This window comes from Pavona decussata, unplaced genomic scaffold (assembly GCF_977016875.1).
Source record: "Pavona decussata unplaced genomic scaffold, jaPavDecu1.1 SCAFFOLD_46, whole genome shotgun sequence".
Lineage (NCBI taxonomy): Eukaryota > Metazoa > Cnidaria > Anthozoa > Scleractinia > Agariciidae > Pavona > Pavona decussata.
In genome coordinates this window covers 1,742,501-1,764,550 of record NW_028145468.1, presented here as the reverse complement: position 1 = coordinate 1,764,550, position 22,050 = coordinate 1,742,501, and the positions used below count along the sequence as shown (strand labels likewise).

The 22,050-nt window shown below is 38.4% G+C and overlaps 2 protein-coding genes and 1 pseudogene across 3 annotated transcripts in view; all 3 read left to right on the top strand.

Annotated features, from left to right (window-relative positions):
• The first annotated feature begins 5,561 nt into the window (after nucleotides 1-5,561).
• LOC146482416 (adenosine receptor A3-like) lies at nucleotides 5,562-6,491 on the top strand. Its single transcript, XM_085107150.1, has one exon. The coding sequence runs from the start codon at nucleotides 5,562-5,564 to the stop codon at nucleotides 6,489-6,491; it is 930 nt and encodes a 309-aa protein (XP_084963276.1).
• Nucleotides 6,492-10,302: 3,811 nt separating this feature from the next.
• The window catches only part of LOC146482411 (anaphase-promoting complex subunit 1-like), a 92,270-nt gene continuing 80,522 nt past the window's right edge, over nucleotides 10,303-22,050 (top strand). For both annotated transcript variants that reach the window (XM_085107276.1, XM_085107275.1), the window contains exons 1-6: nucleotides 10,303-10,568; nucleotides 12,213-12,266; nucleotides 13,855-13,996; nucleotides 16,719-16,813; nucleotides 17,839-17,918; nucleotides 19,545-19,615. In XM_085107276.1, the coding sequence (XP_084963402.1) occupies nucleotides 10,413-10,568; nucleotides 12,213-12,266; nucleotides 13,855-13,996; nucleotides 16,719-16,813; nucleotides 17,839-17,918; nucleotides 19,545-19,615 (598 nt within the window). In that variant the 5' untranslated portion in view covers nucleotides 10,303-10,412. The remainder of the gene's footprint in view (nucleotides 10,569-12,212; nucleotides 12,267-13,854; nucleotides 13,997-16,718; nucleotides 16,814-17,838; nucleotides 17,919-19,544; nucleotides 19,616-22,050) is intronic.
• The window catches only part of LOC146482415 (uncharacterized), a 4,442-nt pseudogene continuing 3,268 nt past the window's right edge, over nucleotides 20,877-22,050 (top strand).

The window sequence follows — 22,050 nt, the reverse complement described above, 5'->3', positions numbered from 1 at the left end:
GCTTTGTTTTCAATTTTGCTTCTTATGAAAATCAAGCCTTTGATAGCCTTAAAAGCAGATGGTGCCAGCTTAGTTCCACTCAACGCAGGCTACCCGATATACACACTCCTGTTGCAAACAATCAAATTCTTTTGGTCCTTGAAGCGCATGGTTTTAGCATACGAGACACTCTAAACCACCAATATCATGTAAGTTATACCTCTTGAAACTAGACATTTACGTAAAGCAGATGTATCGTCTACCTGCAGGACAAACTTAAGACAGCAATATTTGTTTTCCATGTCTAATATAATTGCCTATCTCGCAATATTCGTCTGCATTAAAAGGGGCATGCAGTAGACATTATTGGCCATTAGCTTAATTTGTCCTTGAAATCGCATCCACTCAGACCGATCAATTCGTCTGGAATCCGGCTTATATGCGTCAGGCCCGTCTTTATATAAACCATCTACAAGACGCATCGGGCATACCTGTTTCGTTTTCCTATCTTTCAGGATCAACCACGGAGAAAATTAGTCAAATTATATAAAATCGTTTCGCATTTGTTTCCAGATGGTTTGAGGGGATATTTAGTGAGACAGTTGGAAATTCAGTCAGATTCTTTCGCTGTATGTTCAGTGTTACCCGCCTAAACTTTTGGAATGATATCTTATTGCCTAAATTTGATTTTCCGAGCATCTGTTGTACCTCCGAGAATCCTAGCCTCCCACGCAGTCGTTTTTAGGGGACTCGTATTACCTCTTCCCCACAAACAAATACGAGTCCACTAAAAACGACTGCGTGGGAGGCTACGAGAATCCTTGATAACTTAATTTCCCAATTTTATGAAGACTGGGATGAAAGTCAATTAAATCTGGCAATTGAGCTGCGGCCGCCCATCGAGAACACTTGGGAAAAATACTAAAAAAAATCAGTGGTGTCTCCTGTATCTCCAGATTGTCATACCGGTTAGCTCTTTGAAGGCAAATTTGTGTAAACTAATTCAGTATGATATGTTCGAATTCTTTAGCTAAAAACCAGTTCAAATTGCAGAAAAATTTTAGGAAACTGAAAGTTATTGCGCGAATTTCTGACCTGCCCTTGGCTCCCTGAAAATGCTAGTTGGCCTTATTTTGCCCTTCAAATGAAAACTTTGATCTCACGACAACAAAAGGATTAGTTTTTCATTTAGGAAAAACGTTGGAGCTGAAATTGCACTCACCAAAACGCCAGTCTTCTTCACCGGCAATTTAACGAACAGATATTCCACCGATACAGACATGAACGGTTGGTTCAGGCCCTTGGTTGAGGCCAGGCATTCGACCATTCTTTGGATGCCCGTGAAAATTGTCCAAGACGGTAACATAAAGTGCCCAAAATTGACCTGCAGCAGTTTCATGTATTCATATAAAGTAATAAAGTTTTTAAATATACAATTTCTTCACTCACGGAAAGTGTTTAAAGCATTAAAGAACAAATGTTAATTTAGCTTGGCTAACAGTTTAAAATAATATTTCTGATTATGCACAATTATGTTTTTTGATTATGTTTTTCGAAAGTCCAATTTTTATCCTATCTGATTTTTTTTCTAGTTCGAAAGTTCTATAATTTCCATTTATGTTCCCGGCTTCCAGCTGTTAATGGAGTATATAATGGAAGCCTAAGGCCTGTTCCAAACGTCGGGCTACTGCCGTGCCGAACTAAATTCAAGAATGTAATTCGATTTAAGGTGGCTCTATACCATTTCTTCAGTTTTCGCTGGTGGTGATTGTCACAAAAAATCCTTTCATTATGTGAACTTCGTTTGGGATATTGTTAATTATTTGTAGTGTTAATTTGTCGTATTTTTATCAGTCAAAAAATGTCACTAGTATATTAGTAGTTATTGTCTTAGGAATTTGTGTGTAGTATTGTAAATTTCAATGTAGTCTAACCAACTATTATTATTCTCGTTACCGTGTATTTCGTATCTTGTTCCGGTGTAATCAGCATTTATTGTACATTTTGCAGTTAGCGTTTTCTAGAATCTTCTTTGTAATGTCGTAATGGTGTAAGAGTATTTAAATAGAGGTCAGGTAGTTGGTTGTTGTTGTTGGTTATTATTCTTGGAAGGAGAAAAAGGACTGAGAAGTAAGAGGAAGCAGAAAGTTAGTATTGCAAAGTCGAAGGCGAAGTCGCTTAAGGCACTGTCAAGAGCCATAGGCAGGAGCCAGCCGTGTTTTCCCTGACATAACCCCTTTTGTCGGCGGCAGCGAGTGAACAGGAGTTTAAGGCGTCTGCGTAGAAGTTAAAAGTGAGTGCGAAGGAGTCAAACAAGACGATAGAAAGAAGAGAAAAGGAAGGCGCCAAAAGAGAAGAAGGAGAGGTTTGTGTGATCGGTTGTTGGTACGGTTTGTTTATGCGAGTGGTTGAAGTAACAGTCTGTTTGTGCCGGGAGAAGTCTTCAAGGACAAGGAAGGAACTGAACTGAAATAAGTAATTTAGTTTAAGATAATTAATTAGGTTAAGAAATAGTTTTTCTTACGTTACCGTTTATTGTTTTTACTAAGCGTTTATGTATACTAAATCTATTAAATTTGTAGTATTACTTAGTCTTTTTAGTGTTTTGTGGGTTTGTGGGAAGGGTTTTGAACAATTTTGCCGCACAAGGGAAAGAACCACGTCACAGTGATGTATATTTTTATTGATGTTCTGGTTCTTTCATCCCTGTGAAAACGTCTCGGTCCAAACATAGTTTCGAGTAAAAACACCGTTACATGCAACTGGTAAACCCCGTTTCCATGGTAACCAGCGGATGATACATCTGTTGATTCTTTCACTCCTAGCTAGTTTCAAAACGGGTTTGTCCGAATTTCGTGCGGTAAAATTTCGCTATTTTTTGTTTAAAGAAGAGAGAAACTCCAAAGTATCTCCTCGTAAAGTTCTGTTCATACGATTGGCCAATTTCCGCAATTTTCGTTTTTGCCATTTATTGCAGTTGTCCATGTATATTCTCCCTAAGAAGATGGAGTACAAATACCAGCTAAATCCTAACATTGAGCCACTTTTCAGAAAAATTCACCGTGGAAAACTCGTTAAAATAACTTTACTTACCCCTTCATACTACATCATCATTTCAACATATGATCAAAGTTAATTTTCTCATCGGTTTCCAAGCAACAGCTATTACCATAGCAACGGAAGCGCATAGCCTCTCATTTTAAACACCGTCGATTATCTCAAAATCTAGTCAGACACTTTATGACGAAACTTTAGGGATTTAAACTACTCAATCTAGACAACTTGTAGGAGAAATTAGAAAAAAATCTGTAAGAGCGTTTTCAAGTAAATACTGAATCAATTTTTACGGGGTGATTTTGTTTATTCCAGCATTTTTCACCAATATCTCTAGCAAAATAAAACTTGACACTATGTCTTTTCTGTTAAAAGGTCCTTGCTCATAGCAAAACATTCTAAATGTATATTGAGCTTCATGGGTGTCTCCGATTTTAAGATATTTATGTTTGAAAACAGTTAAAATAAAGCGCAGATGGATGAAAAAGTTCCTACTTTGCATAAATCGAGATATCCTTAAAATACCCCGGCAGATTTTTCTGTTAAATTACAAGCGGTTAGATTAAGAATTCTTTTCGATATTCACGCACGTTTTAGGCTCAAGAACCGAAACCGGTGTTAGATAAGAAGGTTGAATCTTGGTCAAGTTTCAGTCATTATTCGCTTTCTCCGAACAAGAATTTTATTTTGTTTGTCCCGGTCTATTCCACCGCTATTCACGTGCTGTGAATATCAAAGCACGTGAATAGCAGTGTAATAGACCGGGACAAACAAAATAAAATTCTTTGTTCGGAGAAAGCGACTGATAACGATTGAAACTTGACCAAGATTCAGCCTTCTTATCTAACACCAATTTCGGTTCCTGAGCCTAAAACGTGCGTAGATATCGAAAAGAATTATTACTTTAACCGCTTGTAATTTAACAGAAAAATCTGTGGGGGCACTTTAAAGCTATCTCGATTTATGCAAAGTAGGAACTTTTTCATTCACATGCGCTTTATTTCCACTGTTTTTAAACATAAATATCTTAAAATCGGAGACACCCATGAAGCTCAATAAACATTCAGAATGTTTTGCTACCAGGAAAGACCCTTTGACAGAAAATACAAAGTGTCAAGTTTTATTTTGCCAGAGATATTGGTGAAAAATGCTGGAATAAATAAAATCACCCCGTAAAAATTGATTCATTATTTACTTGAAAACGCTCTTACAGATTTTTTTCTAATTTCTCCTACAAGTTGTCTAGATTGAGTAGTTTAAATCCCTAAAGTTTCGTCATAAAGTGTCTGACTAGATTTCGAGATAATCGACAATGTTTAAAATAAGAGGCTATGCGCTTCCGTTGCTATGGTAATAGCTGTTGCTTGGAAACCGATGAGAAAATTAACTTTGATCATATGTTGAAATGATGATGTAGTATGAAGGGGATCGACGTTTATCTTGTATGCGAGATTGTAATTTCAAAACTTCCACCCTAAGTCCAAAAAAACTGCCTCGAGCCTCCTTAAACACGGCAGTAGGACGACGTTTGAAACCATTTAGTTCGGCAGGCTGAATTAAATTCGGCACGACTATTTAGCACGGCAGTAGCACTACAGGCCCTATCGTGCCGCACGGCAGTAGCGCGACTTGGTTTCAAACGGCGTGCTATCGCCGTGCCGAACAAAATTCATAAATTATTAATTTTTTAGTCTTCTATATTTTATATATTTTTAGTATTTGGCGCTACTGAATTAAATTCGACGTTTGAAACCACTGCCGTGCCACTGCCGGGTCAAATTGATTTAAGTTCGGCACGGCAGTAGCACGACGTTTAGGCCTGTTCCAAACGTCGTGCTACTCGGAACATGAACTTAATCCCCTTGTTTATTATAGCGTGAAATTGTTCTTCAAATGCAAGAACATATTTCTTATATTCATCACGAAATTCATCACTTTTCCGTTTTCTGGAACTCGTCCACATATATTTTCGTGGCCTGTGGGCTTCCATGCCCGGCTAAGCAGGATAGAGGAAGTCTTTCGATAAGTACAACCAGGGCTAATGGCGGATAACTGTTCCAGCGATAATCGCAACAGATGTTTGCATGGCAGAAATATGCTGTCGATCAAAGTAAAGTTTTATTTCGGAGGGAAATCGCCTACATCGCAATTGCAATTTCTCAGCAAATATTAGTCCTTTTCAAATTTTAGTTTTTTTTGTAAGATCTCACTGGAAAGTTTACTTTTATGGATAAAAATGAAAATCTAAAAAAAATTTCTCCGAACACAAACGGTAAATTTGAACCTGTCAGTCTCCTTGATTTCTTTGTTTTTTTAATTAACTGTCCTGCGTCATCTGCTCATTAATTTTGTCTTTTTTTATGTTAATTTTTTGCCGAAATACTCCTATAGACATTGCCAGTGGGTGTCTGGTTCTAATTCAGCCAGTTGAAAGTTTTCCAATCGTAGTTTTTAAATTCATTTTGTGTTATTCCTCTGTAGTTTATTCCCGAATCAAAGCTGCAACTGGACGCTGTAAGTGATCCCAAATGACTAACTCTACCGCACATCAACGCCATGAGGCTACTCTTATGTCTCTATGCTCTGACGCGATGGGTTTTCAGAGACTTGAATTTATTCTGATCCCTCTTTCTATAAATTCAACTTTATCATTGTTTGCACTGTTTGGAAATATTCTGATTCTCATCGCTCTTCACAAAGCTTCATCTCTTCACCCGCCATCCAAACTTCTACTCCGTTGTCTCTCGACCACAGATCTTTGTGTGGGACTTATCTCTCAGCCGCTGTGTATTGCTTATCAAGCGACGCTTGCGAACAAGAACTGGAGCGGCGTCTGTGGAATAGCTGAAGGTTTATCTCACACTTCTAATGCTGTTATGTGTGGAGAATCAATCACCATATTGACTGCCATAAGCGTGGACCGACTACTCGCTTTAATAATGGGGATTAGATACAGGCAGGTTGTGACTTTACGACGCGTTCGTTTATTTGTCGTATATTCGTGGATTCAAAGCTTAACGTTTCCCCTGACCTATTTGTGGGACAAGCGCGTGTTCTTCATATGGGGCTCTTCGTGGATTTTCTTTTGTTTAACTATTTCAACTTGTTGTTACTTGAAAATTTACATGGTCCTTCATCGCCAACAAACACAAGTCGAGGACAAAAATCAAGGAAACGGGCCTGGTGCATCACGGATGAATATGGGCCGCTACAAAAAGACTGTTACGAGTGCATTGTGGATACATTCAGCTTTACTTATTTGTTATATGCCATATACTATTGCAACTGTCGCCACCACTTTTCATGGTTCTCTGTCGAACATTGTTTATAACGCTGCTGGAATACTTGTCTTTTTTAACTCAACACTCAACCCATTTCTTTATTGTTGGAAAATAAGGGAAGTTAGACAAAACGCGAAAAAGACAATAAGAAATATTTGTTGTTGTTGTGCACAATAAATAAGACTAAATATGTTATTGTCAATCTCGTGAAATTTACTCACTGTGATTTTTTCATTCCTGTGTAAATAGATTTTACATTTTATTATTCTAGTTACTTGCATATCGCCACGATGTTTAGTCATTTTAATTCTATTTTCGTGTTTAATACCTGAAAACTGGCTCACTAAAGCTAAGCGTATATACAAAATAAACTTGACTTGACTTTGCACCTTTCATGAAGATCACATAAACAGAATCTAAACGAAAGTTATCAGAAAGCCCTCCGCCAACAATACAGAAAGCTTTTATTGTTTGGACAGAGAGAATTTCCCCACATGAAAAACCTGAGCCGCAAAGTAAAAGGCTTTTTTCACGATGTAGATATTTCGTCATTCGATAGGGCGGACATCTAAAAGGTTGAACCGCATCAGAAAATCTGTCAGCTGGTAGCTGAATTTTTTAACAATAACTCGCCTAATTGAAGTCAAAATAAATATTAGTCAATCGATTCATCTCGGGGAATATTCACCAACATTTGCTCAAACTATGGAGCGGTTTCCAATTGAGCGTCGTAAAGCCAAAACCAAAGTAATTACTCTGGCCAATCGCAACAGATGTAAACAACACAACGAGCCAATCAGAATTCGAAGCAAATACATATAACTGGTGCCAAGCTCGGGAAAACGCGTGCGGCCAAAACACGATTGGTCTTTCTCATTGGTTGAGAAAGTGGCGCGAGTTTTGTTAACCAGTCACAGAGCGAAGAAATGCAAAACCAAAGCAAACGTGAAATTACTTTCAACACTCAATTGAAAACCCATCTAAGCTGTAAACTCACAGAAGATACTGTCAGTCTCTTTTACTTCTACACCGACTTCTTTGGTCCATTCGGGCCCATTGAACACTTCCCAATTGAGTGTCGTAAAACCAAAACCAAAGTAATAATTATTACTCTGGCCAATCGCAACAGATGTAAACAACACAACAAGCCAATCGGAATTCGAAGCAAATATACGTAACTGGCGCCAAGAGCGGGAAAACGCGTGGGGCCAAAACACGATTGGTTTTGGTTTTGCTTCTCATTGGTTAAGAAAGAGGCGCGAGTTTTGTTAACCAATCACAGAGCGTAGAAATGCAAAACCAAGGCAAGTGCGAAATTACTTTCAACACTCAATTAAGAACCGCTCTAAGCTGTAAACTCACAGAAGATACTGTCAGTCTCTTTTACTTTTAATTCCACACTAACGGATTCCTTTATGCCATTGGCCCTATGTAATTTTTGCTTAGAATAAGTTTTGCTTTGAAAACTGACTACTTTATCTGGCTTGAATGTATATTACTTTTCACTTTTACGTAATTAATGTTGTTATATTTATTTGACATGCATGCACTATGAACGAACTATTAGCTCTGAGGCTAATCGATGTTGATTGTTGAGCCTGAGGAGAAAACATTTGTTTTGGTACAATTAAGAAAGAAAGCCTTGAAACTTAAAGGGGCGAAACTGCTCGAACATTTGACAAACCTGTTTTGTAACATGAAATTGCTCTTACAACATCGGGAAGAAAATATTAAAGTTTTTCTCGTAGGAAAACATACCATAATCAACTTTTAGCGACTTTTCTAAAATACACAGGAAGAACCTGAAAAAAATGGCCAATTTTTTTCAAGTTGCAATCCACTTCCATCCTAGCCATCCGAAGCCAAACATAATTAATTGCCCCCGCAGGGTTTTGACCTCTGGGTCAAAACCCAAGGAGGCACTCTAGAAATCCCCCTGTGTATATATACAAGGAATTTTTTTAATAAAAAAAAGTAAGAAATGTGTTTGTAGTATGGGAAGGTTTCCCGATTTGATGAAACTAGGCGCGCACGATGGTCTCGGGTAATTTTTTTAGCAAGCGCGCAAGGTGGTGTTGGAAAGTTGAAATACAATATGATATGATTGAAATATATTTACATTATGAGGTTTACATGTATATAAATAGATTGTAATTCATGATATTTTCTAGCGATACATATTGTTGCAAGTTTTTTTCATGTTTTGCCCAAATATTACACAAACAATGTTGAAATACAATATTGGGTATGATTGTCATAGATTTCATTGTCAGATTTACAAAGCAATATGTTGACTATTTCTATGAATATTAACTTCAATAAAATAGTTGAACCGTCAAATTTACAACAGTCGTATACACAGTATTTAATTCAATACAAATCGTCAAAAACAACTGTTCAAAACTGGGGGCAGCTCCAGTGAACACTTTTTCTAGTAGTAGTTTCCGTGCATTAGTAGCGTTACTGTTAACAAACCTCAACCAATATTGTAACGATTCCACTGAAACAAATATGTTTTTTGGCGATTCATTCACTTAAAAAAAAGGTGACACTGCCCCTTTAACGTGTTTGAATTGTTTGCTTATCTTACTGAATAATTGACAGCCTAATAATGAATTAGCGCCTCGCCAAGGTTGGGTTACTTTTATTTCTTTGGGGATTTTGGTGGGGTAGTCGTTCAGGTGCAAAAAAACATGGATGACGCGAAACTTTTCAGTATCGTCCGATGAAGCGATGAGACCAGGATGGCCCACTGTTTTGTTAGTTAAATGAGTTTATTAACTGTCAATCACGCAAGAAATGCGCTTTTCAATTTTTTGTGGAACAAATTTTAAAAAATTGGGTAAAAATAATTATTTTCATCTAGCTGCTTAATCCAAAGAATTCAGTGCTTTAATTATATACATTGCCAACTACAGCTACAATTTTTTTTCATTCTGGTTATTATAAAGGTTTCCTTTGGAAACTCGTTCTCTTTGTAAACCGCAAACCCCAAATGCAAGATGTAGATTCTCCTTTCTGATCTATCTCTATCCCATCGCCATGTTTCGTTTCCCATAACCTGACGATGCATCAAGTCTATCAAACGTGAAAAAAAAAAAAAATTACCGACTCCCTTTTAAGTCTCTCTCTGACAGCTGAATGACCTGTCCGTTGCACGTCTTCTTAAGTGATTGCTGCTAGTGACAAAATTGTTAGTCACTGGGAAGATATATATTTAAAGCTCGGTATAAATTATAAATCATTGATTGGTGAAATATTCATTTTATTTTCCTTTCATTAAGGTGGGGGTAAACGTGAATTTGAGTGGGATTTTTAGAGGTTTGAAGAAGAGATAAAAGAAAGAAAATGATTTTTAAAACACCAACAGACAGTCGATAACCACGCAAGAGCACCCCAGGTTGCTAGTGGACTAACTGGGTATCCGTCTATTAATTATTAACTACAAATTCTAATTTTAAAACCTCACTAAATCTTCAATATTTCTTATTTCTCTTAATTTTACCAATCCTTCAAGAAAAACTATCTCCTCCCAAATATACCCAAAATTCACCTAAAAATTCACAAAACACCCAACAACATAGATTTACGGGATAAGCAGAGAGTTTTTGGATTGCTTGAAACGTGAACGAGATATTTCCATGAAACCGATTTTAATCAGCATGAAAACGGCTTTAAGGTTTACCCCCGCCTTAACCGAGATTCGACCAACTACGAGATCACAGGAAGCGGAGAAGTGGGAGGGGGTGGGGGTGCTTCCCCACAGATTTGCCGCCAACACAAGCCCATCCGTGAGATCACGAACAGAGAGCATTGAACTGTACTGTGGCGAAATGGTGCCATAAACGTCCCATAACTAGGCTAGATCAACGCAAGTGATTAGAGTTTACGACTCCTGGGATACCTGTGCCAAACTACCCTCCGCTCTGTTCACAGTCTTCCCAATCACCTTTCCTCCGCAACAAAAAGGACTGGTTACCAAGCATAAGTTGTGGAAGGCGGTGAAAACAAAATTGGCGCGTGAATCGGAGTGAAAACTACGAGGAAATCGACAATGCTCGTCAATTAAGTTCTGTTTATTGGGAGAAGGATGCTCTGATGATGATCAGCTCTGTTAAAGTTGAGAGGTTCGAGCCATTTGGCAAAGCCTTTTGCTTACAGCATCCGTTCGCAGGATCAACTTGTGAAAGTCTACAGGAGTCTCGTTCGAAGCAAGACCCCAAGTGTCCCAAGTCATCCAAGTCGGATGAGACGGTAAGTTGGATGGGAAACCGAAGAAATGAACTCTTTAAAAATCTTGTTCAAGAGGATTGTGGCTAAAATACAAAAGGCAACGCTTCCTTCAACCATTAATTTTACCAAACAGGCTGACTCATCAGCGACATGGATACAGATTAGAATCTTCGCTTCTCCGGACAGATCACAATGTTTCGACTTCTTTGTGTTTATCAGGTGGTTGATGTGTCACCGTTTGTATGATGATCGTCGGCTGTGATTGGTGGACTGTCATGCTACATTAGTGGTGGTGTATGGACAGTCAAGTTCATCATCTGATAAAGACTTAATTAGCAGTCCAAATATTGTGATCTTATGTTGCATTGAGCTTGACACCTGTAACAATCTTGTTGCTTTCTTAGTTAAATGATTTTTTAACCATCAAGATCACCTGTGACATCAAGGTTCTTTTAAGGGTATCCAGCCGTAATAGGTCGGGTTACGGCCCTTACTGACAGCGCTGGTGGCTATTTCTCGAAAGTCCTGGTAACTTATTGGGCCTGATAAGTGTCATTGGTGATAAATGTTTCTTAACAGAAGACAATTTTTGTTAGCTTTGGATACTAAATTTTAAAATCTTATAATTCTGTGAAAACATTGGTCAAGTACCATGTCTGTAATCACAGTGTAATCGGTGAAAAAACATTTGAAAATATACTAATCGGGCCCGGTAAGTTACCAGGACTTTCGAGAAATTGGCTCCTGGTGAGGTTGACATTTTTGGTACAAAACAAATATAATTGTCCATTATGATGTTTAGTGAACTATGAGTGAAAAGTCAAAATAGGTGGGAAAAATTTGACATTGAAAAGTAGAGAGAAAACATAAGCCCTCTCTACTTTTCTTTGTCAGAATTTTTTCCTGCCTGTTTTGACTTTTTCCTCGTCCCTGGTACCTGTATCTGCCGGGAGGTCTTGGAGGATGTTATCTATACTGAGCTGTAGACTGATGATCCTCTCTGTTTTGCATTTTTTGTAGTTGAAGGGCTGGGAGCATTTAACCTTTCTACATGTATGTCAAATTTCAGCTTACATTTTGTTTTAACTCAGATTTCCTTCAATTTTGCATTTGGCATATAACTTATTCCCAAAACATAACCCTGGCCCACGTGTTTTCCGTATCTAAACCATCATTTGTGTGGAAATTCTACAGATGAGGGCAGTTTTTTTTTTCACTTACTACTCCTGCTGCCTAACAATTTGCACTGCTTCTTTTCATTCACAAGGGTTATCAAGTGCCTTTCCCAATGACCGTTCCTTGGAAATGATTGGTAAAATGAGCAAAAAATACAAGTTTTGGGATATTGAATTGTGTGCTGCATGCTAACATTGACAGAGGGAAATCTATGCAAGAATGAGAAATGACCTAAAATTTATTCAAAACAGAACTTTTTTGCTTCTGCCCAGAAAGCAGGGATGGCGCAGTGGTGAGAACACTCACGTCCCACCAGTGTGGCCCGGGTTCAATTTGTGTTGTTGACGCCATGTGTGGGTTTAGTTTGTTGTTGTCCTTCCCCCATGAGGTTTTTCTCCATGCACTTCAGTTTTCCTCCCTCCACAAAAATTCCCAGTCATTTGTTTATTATTTAATTACATAAGAGTCACGCAAACCTGTATTTTCCAGAATTACAAATGGAAGTTACGGTCATTGAAAGAAAATCCAGATTGCTACGAAGAGGTAAGTACATATTACTATAATACAACAGTAATTCATTGCCTTGCAAAGATTACAGTATAAGTTATGCATTTTTTAAACCAAAACATGCATTAGCTCGGAGTTCCTGCTTCGTGCTGGTTACTGTTGTCATTTATTTAGCTTTTCCTGTATCGTTATTGCTTGGATTCACCTTTGATTTTGCTGGTCATTCCTACCTCTTTGTGCAGATTCTAGCCCTATGTAACACCCAGTGATGTAGCTGAGAAAAACCTCGGCAGGCTCATTAATAGCCTGCGAACGCAGATCGCTTCTTTCTGCCAAAAAATAACAGCCGGAAATACGTCTACGTTCGCAGGCTAGCTCATTAATAAACCCAGCCAGCTCTTCTGAACTGTGCACCATTAAACTTAGCCTCAAGCATTTGTGTTCTGTATAAATTTCAGACGGTGAAATTCACCAGTAGCCAGCTCTTAGTGTCATCCCTGTACACCCCGGTGTTACACCGTAAAACTTTAAAATACCTATTTTTTTTGTTCTTCTTTTATCAACCTCATTAATATTGGGCTGTACGAGAGGCTTGTTTGTAACTATGCAACTTTCATATCAGTTTTGTCTAAAAACATGTCATGGAAGTCATGGAATTTGAAATTTGCATTCCAGGCCTGGAAAAGTCATGAAAATTAGAAAAAGTATTTTGTTTGGGTCATGGAAAAGTAATGCAATTTAAGACTTTTCCCAAAATTGTTTTTAGCTGACAGTTCCCTGCTAGCAGAGGCCTCTTTTCTGTTGTATTCGCTGAACTGATGGGCGAGTGGAAAAGAGACCTCTGCCCTGGGTCGAAACAGACTTTCATACTATCGCTGTCTGTGGTCGTCGACGACGCTTAGAAAACGCATGCTCCCTGTATTGTTTGCTGACCGTGACTTAAGCCCACTCTCTCTTGCGCATTCATTTACAGTTACTCCGCTGTCATTTAGTGAGCCTGCTTAGTGACATGGCATCACGTTTGGCTGCTAGGTAACTGTGGTGCATGCTCAACACAGTCCGTTTGAACCCAGGCTAGGGCAGAGGTCTCTTTTCCTCGTGCTCGTCAGTTCAACCAATACAACAGAAAAGAGGCCTCTGCTAGCAGGGAAAGCTGATGGTTGAAAAGTAAATAAATTGAGGAACATTTGTGGAATGCATCAAAACACTCAGCCAGTGCAGCATTCACTTGTCCTGTTGTCAGTCTTACTTTGGCAGTCAATTTTGAGGTCATGGAATTAGCTTAAAAGTAATGGAAAAGTCCTGAAATTTTCTTACCCTGTTTCTGTGTGAACCCCATACTCTTTTTCTGGGTTTAAGAATCTATGTCTTCGTCTGTCTTTGGACATAACATGTATCCGAGCTTCGCCTACAGAAAACGTTTTGCTTTTATGACAGATACATGAACATGTTTCTGGAGACAGACATTGGTGCATTTTCTCATGCCAAAAAAAGCTGTTGTTGACATAGTAATATATAGCTGATCATTTTATTGCTTGTAACAACCCATGTGCTTATTAACAAATAATATGAAACTTAATTTACTGTCATGTATATGTAATGTTCCCATATTTTACATTTGTAGTTGTTTGTGAAAGGCAATACTGTTGTTTGGAGTTGTGGCAAGTCTCCGAAGGTCAGGACAGTACAGAAATGTTACACAACCAAGACACCCATACTGGATTGTCTGTGGTGTACATTCTGTCTTCCATGTGACAATACACCAGGTCAGTGCATACAATGGTGGATGGTAAGTAAACTAAAGAGGTGCATTCCCTACAGAGCCGGATGGAAAGGGTGCAGTGGAGTTTTATGGGGGTTGGAGAGGGTACAGTTAGTTACTGTACAGGTATTTCTCAGATATACATTGTAAAGGTGGTGCAGCTGTAGTTCAAATGTTCTCTTTTGGTTTCATGCCAGTTTATTTTCATGATTATTTTACTTTTCTTGGTAATACAGTGTATGAGGGCATTGTAGAATTTTGGCTGGTATCTGTAAGAAGTTCATCATGACATCAGCTGGCACTTGGGAATACATGAGTACCATGTACAGTGTAGTTTGGGCTTAAGTTACTTTTTTACATACTGTACATGTACATGTACATACACGTACAATGTATTGAGTGAGTTGGAGGGCTGGATGAGAAATATTGTGCTGTGACCAGCTGTAAGTTTCTTGTGATTAGTTATTGTAAAATAATTATTATTATATGAGCAATTTTCAACAATAATATTATTAAGGTACAATTGTTACAACTACAGCATAGGATTTTTGATGCGAGATCAGCGCTGTTGTATAATTTTATTTTATGCAAACAAATGCATCAAGAAACAAAATTCATAAAAATAATTTCATGGAAAAAAAGGTTAATTTGCTTTTACCTTATTCATCACTGTTACGCTACTCCACTGGCTTCACATCGAGCATCGTATTAAGGTCTTGACTAAACTAGCGCCTTTTCATGTTGTTGACATGATAACATACTTAAGTATAAATCTACTAGTGTGCTATCACGAATGCCGTTCTCTGATTGGCTACGCTACTCGCTATCTATTTTGTGATAGATAGTGAGTAGCGGTTTTCAACAAAATGGCGGCTGCTTCATCGCATTTCGAAATGTCTGCGATGAGGATATAGATAATTTACTTGTTTAGTTTTGAACGAGTAGTAGATTAATTTTATACTAAAACAATTAAATTATTCGCTCTCGATTTCTATGTGTGATAGCTGATTCGGGCTGCACCCTCATCAGCTATCACGCGATAGAAATCTCGCGCTCATAATCTTATTGTTAAATAGACCCCCAAGACTGCTCAGATCTTTGTTAGCAAATTGACAACAAGTACCTAAATCATTACAACAACATATGTACACCTGTGTGGAGAAAGAGCATTCTGTATAGCCACTCCCTCATTATTGGAAACTCTCTCTCCATGAGCATTACTTCCTCACTAACTTTAAAGGACTTTAAAAACATACCTGTAGTGTAACCTTAAGACTTATTTATTTACAGCTCCTTTTTGTTTTTAATTTTAAAGGTTATTATTTTATTTATATCCACCACAATTATAATTATTGTAAATTTTGGCATTAGAGTGATTTTACTTGACCTGTGAAACAGAGAATATATAACAACCAGTACAAAATAGCTATAAGTAAACAAAAGAAGACAATGTAATTAGTGCATGATAGCGCATGCTGTAGTATCCTACTACATGTACCCATTTCACGGGTTAAGTAAAATCACTCTATACAGTATTGTAGATATTTAGTTATGTTATTTGTAGATTATAATAATAATAATAATGATAATAATAATAATAATAATAATAATAATAATAATAATAATAATAATAATAATAAAACTAATTCTTTCTTAAGGACGGTGCCTACTATTGTTACTGCGCATACATTCTGTGCATCGGGAGATACTCGGGTTTCCTATGGGTGGTGCCTACTAATACAGGAATATTTTTGCACGGTTTAAAACTATACGGAGAAAACAGAACTTACCAAATGCTTTGGTATCTCAAAAAAAAATTGGGGTAACCATGAATTTTTCAGACATAATTAAGCTTCAATTTAGGAAAAAATCCCATACATTGCTTTATATTTTGGCGTTTTTTAGAGATATTAATGTTTAATTATCTTTGAAAAATGCGTGGTTACCCCCAATTTTCTTTTTGGATTCCAGTAGCCCTTGTGAAGATCTGCTTTTCCAGCATAGTCATAAACCGCACAAAAATACTTCACTATTAGTGGGCACTGTCCTTAAAATATTCCACACAAATTGCACACTATTTATATCGTGAAATGGATAACAACTCAAGACATAATAATAATAATAATTAATAATAATAATAATAATAATAATAGTTAATTAAACTCTCTTGCAGTAACTTACACGTACTGAATTAACAAGTTATATCACAATGAAAAGTAAATAAAGTCAACTAAAATACTAACTACAATTAAGCTTAGCTTCTTTATAGAAACATTGTAAAGTGCTTAGAGATGTGGTGATAAGCACTATATAAGCTTTGTTTATTATTTATTTATTATTTTATTAATGAACAATGTAAAACTTGCTTTTAAATGCACTAGAGGAGTTTCAATTAGAGTTCAGATGCACAAATGATGTTACTGAGCTGGTGTGACCGCTGCATGTGATCAGAAGTTAGACTCAACTTGAGCCAGAGTGACTGGTCAACAAAGCTTTGCAAACTGTTTTAATCAGTAGTGGACAAACATAGGCAAAATTTGCATAGGAGAGTAATTTTAACTGCCAGTCAGTTACAGTATCTCATTCTCTTCAAATTTTTATAGTAATTAAACCAGGAAGTTGTGTTTTGAATGAAGAAGGGAGCTGGTCATACATTGTAGAGATTTTGTATACTGTATTTTGTCTACTTTTTAGACTTGTAATTACCATGTGTCTCCTGTTTTTAGATGAAGCATTACACAGTCTTTGTATGGTTCAGAATGATTGCATTGATGTGCTGACTAAAGATGGTGCTTTGTTCAGTGTAACTCTGCCATTTCCAGTAAGTATATTGGAGCAGCTTATGTTTGTACAATGCTTTGCAGCAGAGTGGTCAAACAGATGCAATAATTGAAAGGTCGATAATTATTTTGATCAATCTTTATAAAGCATTGTGTATCTCCAGAATGCCCCCCTCCCCCCTCTGCAGAAGGGATTGGAAATGCCAAGGGGGTAGGGGTCTTAGGAAATCCTAACCATGGGGGACAGGGGTAATAGATATTTTCTGGCACACAAATATTCCAGAAATATGTTGTGTTGTAAGTTGAATGTTTAAAACATCTGGGCCCAGTTGTTCAAAGTCCAAATAAGCTAATTCTTTTGGTTGAAGTTCAATTACTGATCAATAAAGGTTCTTCAAAAGGATTTTTGTCCCCTAGTTTTTATTTAGACTGTATGTTCTTAAGCATTTTCTTAAAATTAGCCCTTATCAACAGTTTTTAATGAGCAAGATGAAAACCTAGGTTAACTTAGTGTTTAATCCTGGATTGTTGTTAATCGACTTTCAAACTACTGGGCCCTGGAGTGTACATGGAATAACTATTGAATCTATCTCCAAAACTAGAGAGATATTAAAAAGATGTATTCAGCACAGAATGGTACCCCATTATGTTATGTTAAATGTAGCATTTGTTGATATATCCTGTGAGTTGCTTTATTAAAGAAGGAATAGTTTCCTTGACATTTTCTCAGTCACGCATGGCTTATTACAGCTGCTGAAGTTTTGTCATCCCTTTCCTAAGAGGGGCAGCCACACATGTATCTTGTGTCAAGGGCCAAGTATTTCTATGTCCAACTGGTCTGGAATCTGAGAGCTGAGTTTCTAATGGTTTGTCAGTCTTACAGCAATACTCTTTAGACAATTAGTTGTGCTGTCATTCATCTGTACGTGTACATTACAGTTTCTCTACAATTGTCGCAAGAGAGATTGCTTTCTCTTGTTATAAGTGTTCCCCTAGGAGAAACACTGACTGTACATACTTTTACCCCAAGAAATAAGTTAGCATTTTATATGTTTTTTTTTTTTAGGTATCTCAGGTGATGTCTTTACCAGAGGGATTGTTGCTTGAGAGAACAACAACACCTGGAGAAATTACAGGGCAGAAAAAGTAGGAGTCAGAACTCAATAAGATACATTTGCTTAGTTTTATAACTAAATGAAGAAAATCAGAGAGACATACAGACAGACAGGGTATTAATATTCTGAACATTCAACTATCCGAACACTGTGTGGACCAAAATATGAATGGGATTCCCATTCTATTTTGGTCCACGCAGCGTTCTTCCTCTGCACCTGAAAAACAACTGAGGAATAGAGGAATCACGAGACTAGCATTCCTGTATTGACGTCACAGACCTACTATCCCCAGTCTCTCATCCTGCACGGTATTGATACAGTATGCCTCAGACACAGGGAAGAAAAATTGATAAGGAATTTTTTTTTAATTTTCATATGAGAATAACATGAAGATTTGATCAAGCAAATGAAAAAAAATCTGTCATATACATTTTTATTTCTCATGCAGCTGAGGTTTATAATTTTGTCATACACAAATGTGGTTTTATTGGATAATGTAACCAAGGTTAGGTGGCCACTGGCAAAGACATACATGTACAGTACCGCTTAAAAGTAAGTTAACAGTCTCTTTCAAGTCTTGATCCTAAATACTCGAGAAACTTGTGAGCATGGAGTATCGAGAATCGAGTTGAGTATCCAGTCTCACAAGGCTGAGAAAATAATGAGCTTGTCGTTTGACTGATATTCCTCGATAAAACATAATGCACAAAACAATAAAACTTCACTTGCACTATTCCTTCTGATAAGCGAAGCAATGCAAAGGTGGAGGTGTGTGTTCTTTTTTGTGGTTTCCAATCGACAAAACATTGCGACTCAAAAGAGAGCATTCCCAGTTTTTTTCGAAGAGCTTAAAATGGCACAAATTGGTTACAAGCGGGGCAAGGCAGCTCCTGTAAATTTGAGCGATACTGTAAGTGAGCTGGATTGAAAGCTCAGAAGTGAACAGAGTCAGAAGCCAATGAAGACTGTGTTCTGCAGGAAGTTGGGAGTGATACCTCTGATTGCAAACTAGCCTACAGTTGGTGTGACAATGAAAGTGATGCAATGTTAAGCATACTTCACCAAAGGAGGCCCCTCCCTTGATCAATGTTTTTGGAACACCTTCAAACTATTTAATGTTCCTTCTATGGAACACCTACAGCAAACCAGAGTAATTGTAATCAAAACGATATGCCTCTTGCAATTTCCTGTTCTTCGGATAAATCAAATGAATTGTTTGAGGTACACTTTAAGAGAGCTAGCATACAGTATACAGTATACTTTAAAAGTATACATGTAGCAATCTTACATGTACCCTCTGAATGAGTCTCTTGCAAAAATGTAATGTGTATGTATCTTGGACTGCAGGCATGTTTCATGGGGGACTGTGCATTGCTCACAGATAGATTACATAAACAAAACAAAAAATGTAAATGATGCAATACAGGCAGGGACTTCGCAAGAGCTTACACCAATTACTGCGGATGCAGAACACATAAAATTGAAATAAAAATTGCAATTATAGAATTAATGAGTAGTTAGTAGCAACAATCTATGTTTCTTGTCAGATTGCGGGCTTTGTTGCAACTTGTGCAGATAGACTTAAATGAGCGAGGATCTTCAGGGTCATATGATTTACAGAGTGATTGTTCATAGTAATTGGTTTGTTTTATTCCAGGGATGTCCCCACAATGTTTAGTGTCCTGCACCCTTTGGATGAACCAAGGCCAATCACATCTAAAGTTCGAGGTGATTTTGTGAGATTATATCCTGAAATATATTGTAATGCGAGTTAGTTTTCCTTTTATATTTCATTTCCTTGGAAATAATTTCTGGAACGTTTTCTACAGTCCGTGACTCAGGCTGGAAGCCAAAAAACCTTGATTACACCAACATGTTTTAATTTTGGATCGGACATTTTTTAAAGAAATCCCCAGTTGAAAGGGGCATTTAAATTTTGTTGTGTGATTGGTGCAGTGGAACAGCTGGCTCAAAGTTTTCCTGAGTACTCTTGCTTGCCTTTTGCTATGGAAACTTCGTTAAAATAATTGTGTTTCCTACTGACCAAGTGGCCCACTTGTCAAAATTTGGAGCTGGAAATGGTTAATTCACCTATCATTGTCTACTCCCCAGGAGGGGGTGACCCCAGGCAAGTAGACCTTTTTATGGGGATTTATGCAGGGATATTTGGTTGTTAATTTGCCAAGCAAGGAGAGGGAAACAAGGGAGGTTTTTTTTCCTTGTGCTTTACCTCATGAAGAAAATAGGGGCCCCTGTAAACCAGGAAACCACGTCATATATGTGAGCCATGGAACCGCAGTTGATGAAGATGATGCTGACTGTGTTTCTGTGCTTACTCTCTAAGAGGGGCAATTTGTTGACTTTGATCTTTCTATGTCCCCTTACAAGAGGGAGAATTCGTATTTTTTACAGGGAACTTTACAGTCCCCACCCTTGTCTGGGGTCTCTCTTAGGGGATGGCTGATGATAGGTGCATAACTCATTTTCCTTGCTTTAAAATGAGCAAGCTTAAATATATACCTCTTACTAACCGAGTTCAAGGTCCACACTGTAAGTTACGGACCAAGTTTGTCTTGTTGATTTATGACCCAAGGGCGAAACACAGGGGCTGTAAATCAGCCTGTAACTTACGGTATGGACCGAGAAAATGAGGGTGGTAAGATATTTATTATATCTCTGAGGTTAATTAGGCACATGGAAAAGAAACTCTTTGCCACTACGTTATTTACATTGTACCCAGTGGTTGTCAGCGCTGCGCACTCGCATAGACCTGTAGGTTGTCTGTTCCATGTGCTCACCATTGATCCGAGTTGTTGTATAATAACCTTCAAGTTAACACAGTGTTTCCTCCTTATTGACGTGGTGGCAGCGCTTGACCCACGCCTCGAATTCCCTAAAACAAGTGTGGACTTCGGATCCTGCGACATCTACTCCGTAACAAGGTGACAAATCAGTTTTTTTTGGGTGAGCGATTTGTGAACTTTCAAACATGGCCGCCTCGCCTTGAGCACCCAAACAGTGGCAACTAACAAAGATCGAGACGATTACTTCGTACGAAAGTTGGCGGCAAAACTTAATCTATATTCTTTCTCTCGACAAGAACTTTGTTCTCTTCCCTGAACGACATATGGCAGAAAATCGGTCGACATTATGGTTTCCAGTCCACCGGAGTGCACTTTCTTGACTTGGCTAGTATACACCTAAAGCCAGATGAGAGACCAGAGGACCTGTTTCAGCATCTTATGGCTTTCTTTGAGGATAACCTCCTTTCTGTTCATGGCGGCTTAACACACCATGGAGACCAGGTAACTGCTGATGACCTCTCCCCCACACTAGAGAACACTTTCGTTGTCTTCTGGCTCCAGTTGATACATCCAGGCTTACCTCTCTTAGTGAAACAAAAATACGGTTCTGAATTACGCAATAAGACCCTGGCTTTCCTCAAACCTGAGATCTCTCAAGCTCTTGGATCTCTTCTCGATGAGTTACGTAGCATTGAAGATACCAAAGCCATGTGTATTGGCAGAACCACACCACAGCGCCACCCTAATAGTGGTCAAGGCCTACCTCGATGTCGCCCCTTCTTGTCCTGCATCCTCTGCAAAACAGCCGGTCTCCCACATAACACTCACAACCTGATGGATTGTCGTTACTTGCCTGACGTGACCGTCGACCGTGGACCCGGTCACACATGGTGATGGATGACCCTGACAACCTCGGTGCTGAGGAGTGCGAGCCCTTGGATGAGAGCAGTGACCTTGTAGTCCCACCAGCCCGAGGTGAAGAGCCTGCTGACCCTGGACACCGGTGCAACTTCCAACATGGTCCGTGCCTCCTCCGCCAAGCTGTATGGTTTCCCCATAACCGCGGCCTCCCAAATGGCTCGTCAGGCTGATGGAGTTACCCCAATGGATGTCATTGGTGAGGTCCACTGTTCCCTTACCCGTGGACAGTGGACATTTGAATCAGATGCCCTTGTCGTTCGTCAGCTAGATCCGATATCCTGGCAGGTAACCCCTTCATGGTCTGCAATGACATTGGTGTTCGCCCTGCCAAACGTCAGATTGAGATAGGTGGCACCGAGATTATCAGCTACAGCTCACCCTACAGGCATACTTGTCAACCCAATGTGCGGCATACACAATCCTTCCTGCTACGCAACC

Coding starts and splice junctions, on each gene's coding strand:
- LOC146482416 (XM_085107150.1), top strand. CDS start 5,562: ATGACTAACTCTACCGCACATCAACGCCATGAGGCTACTCTTATGTCT.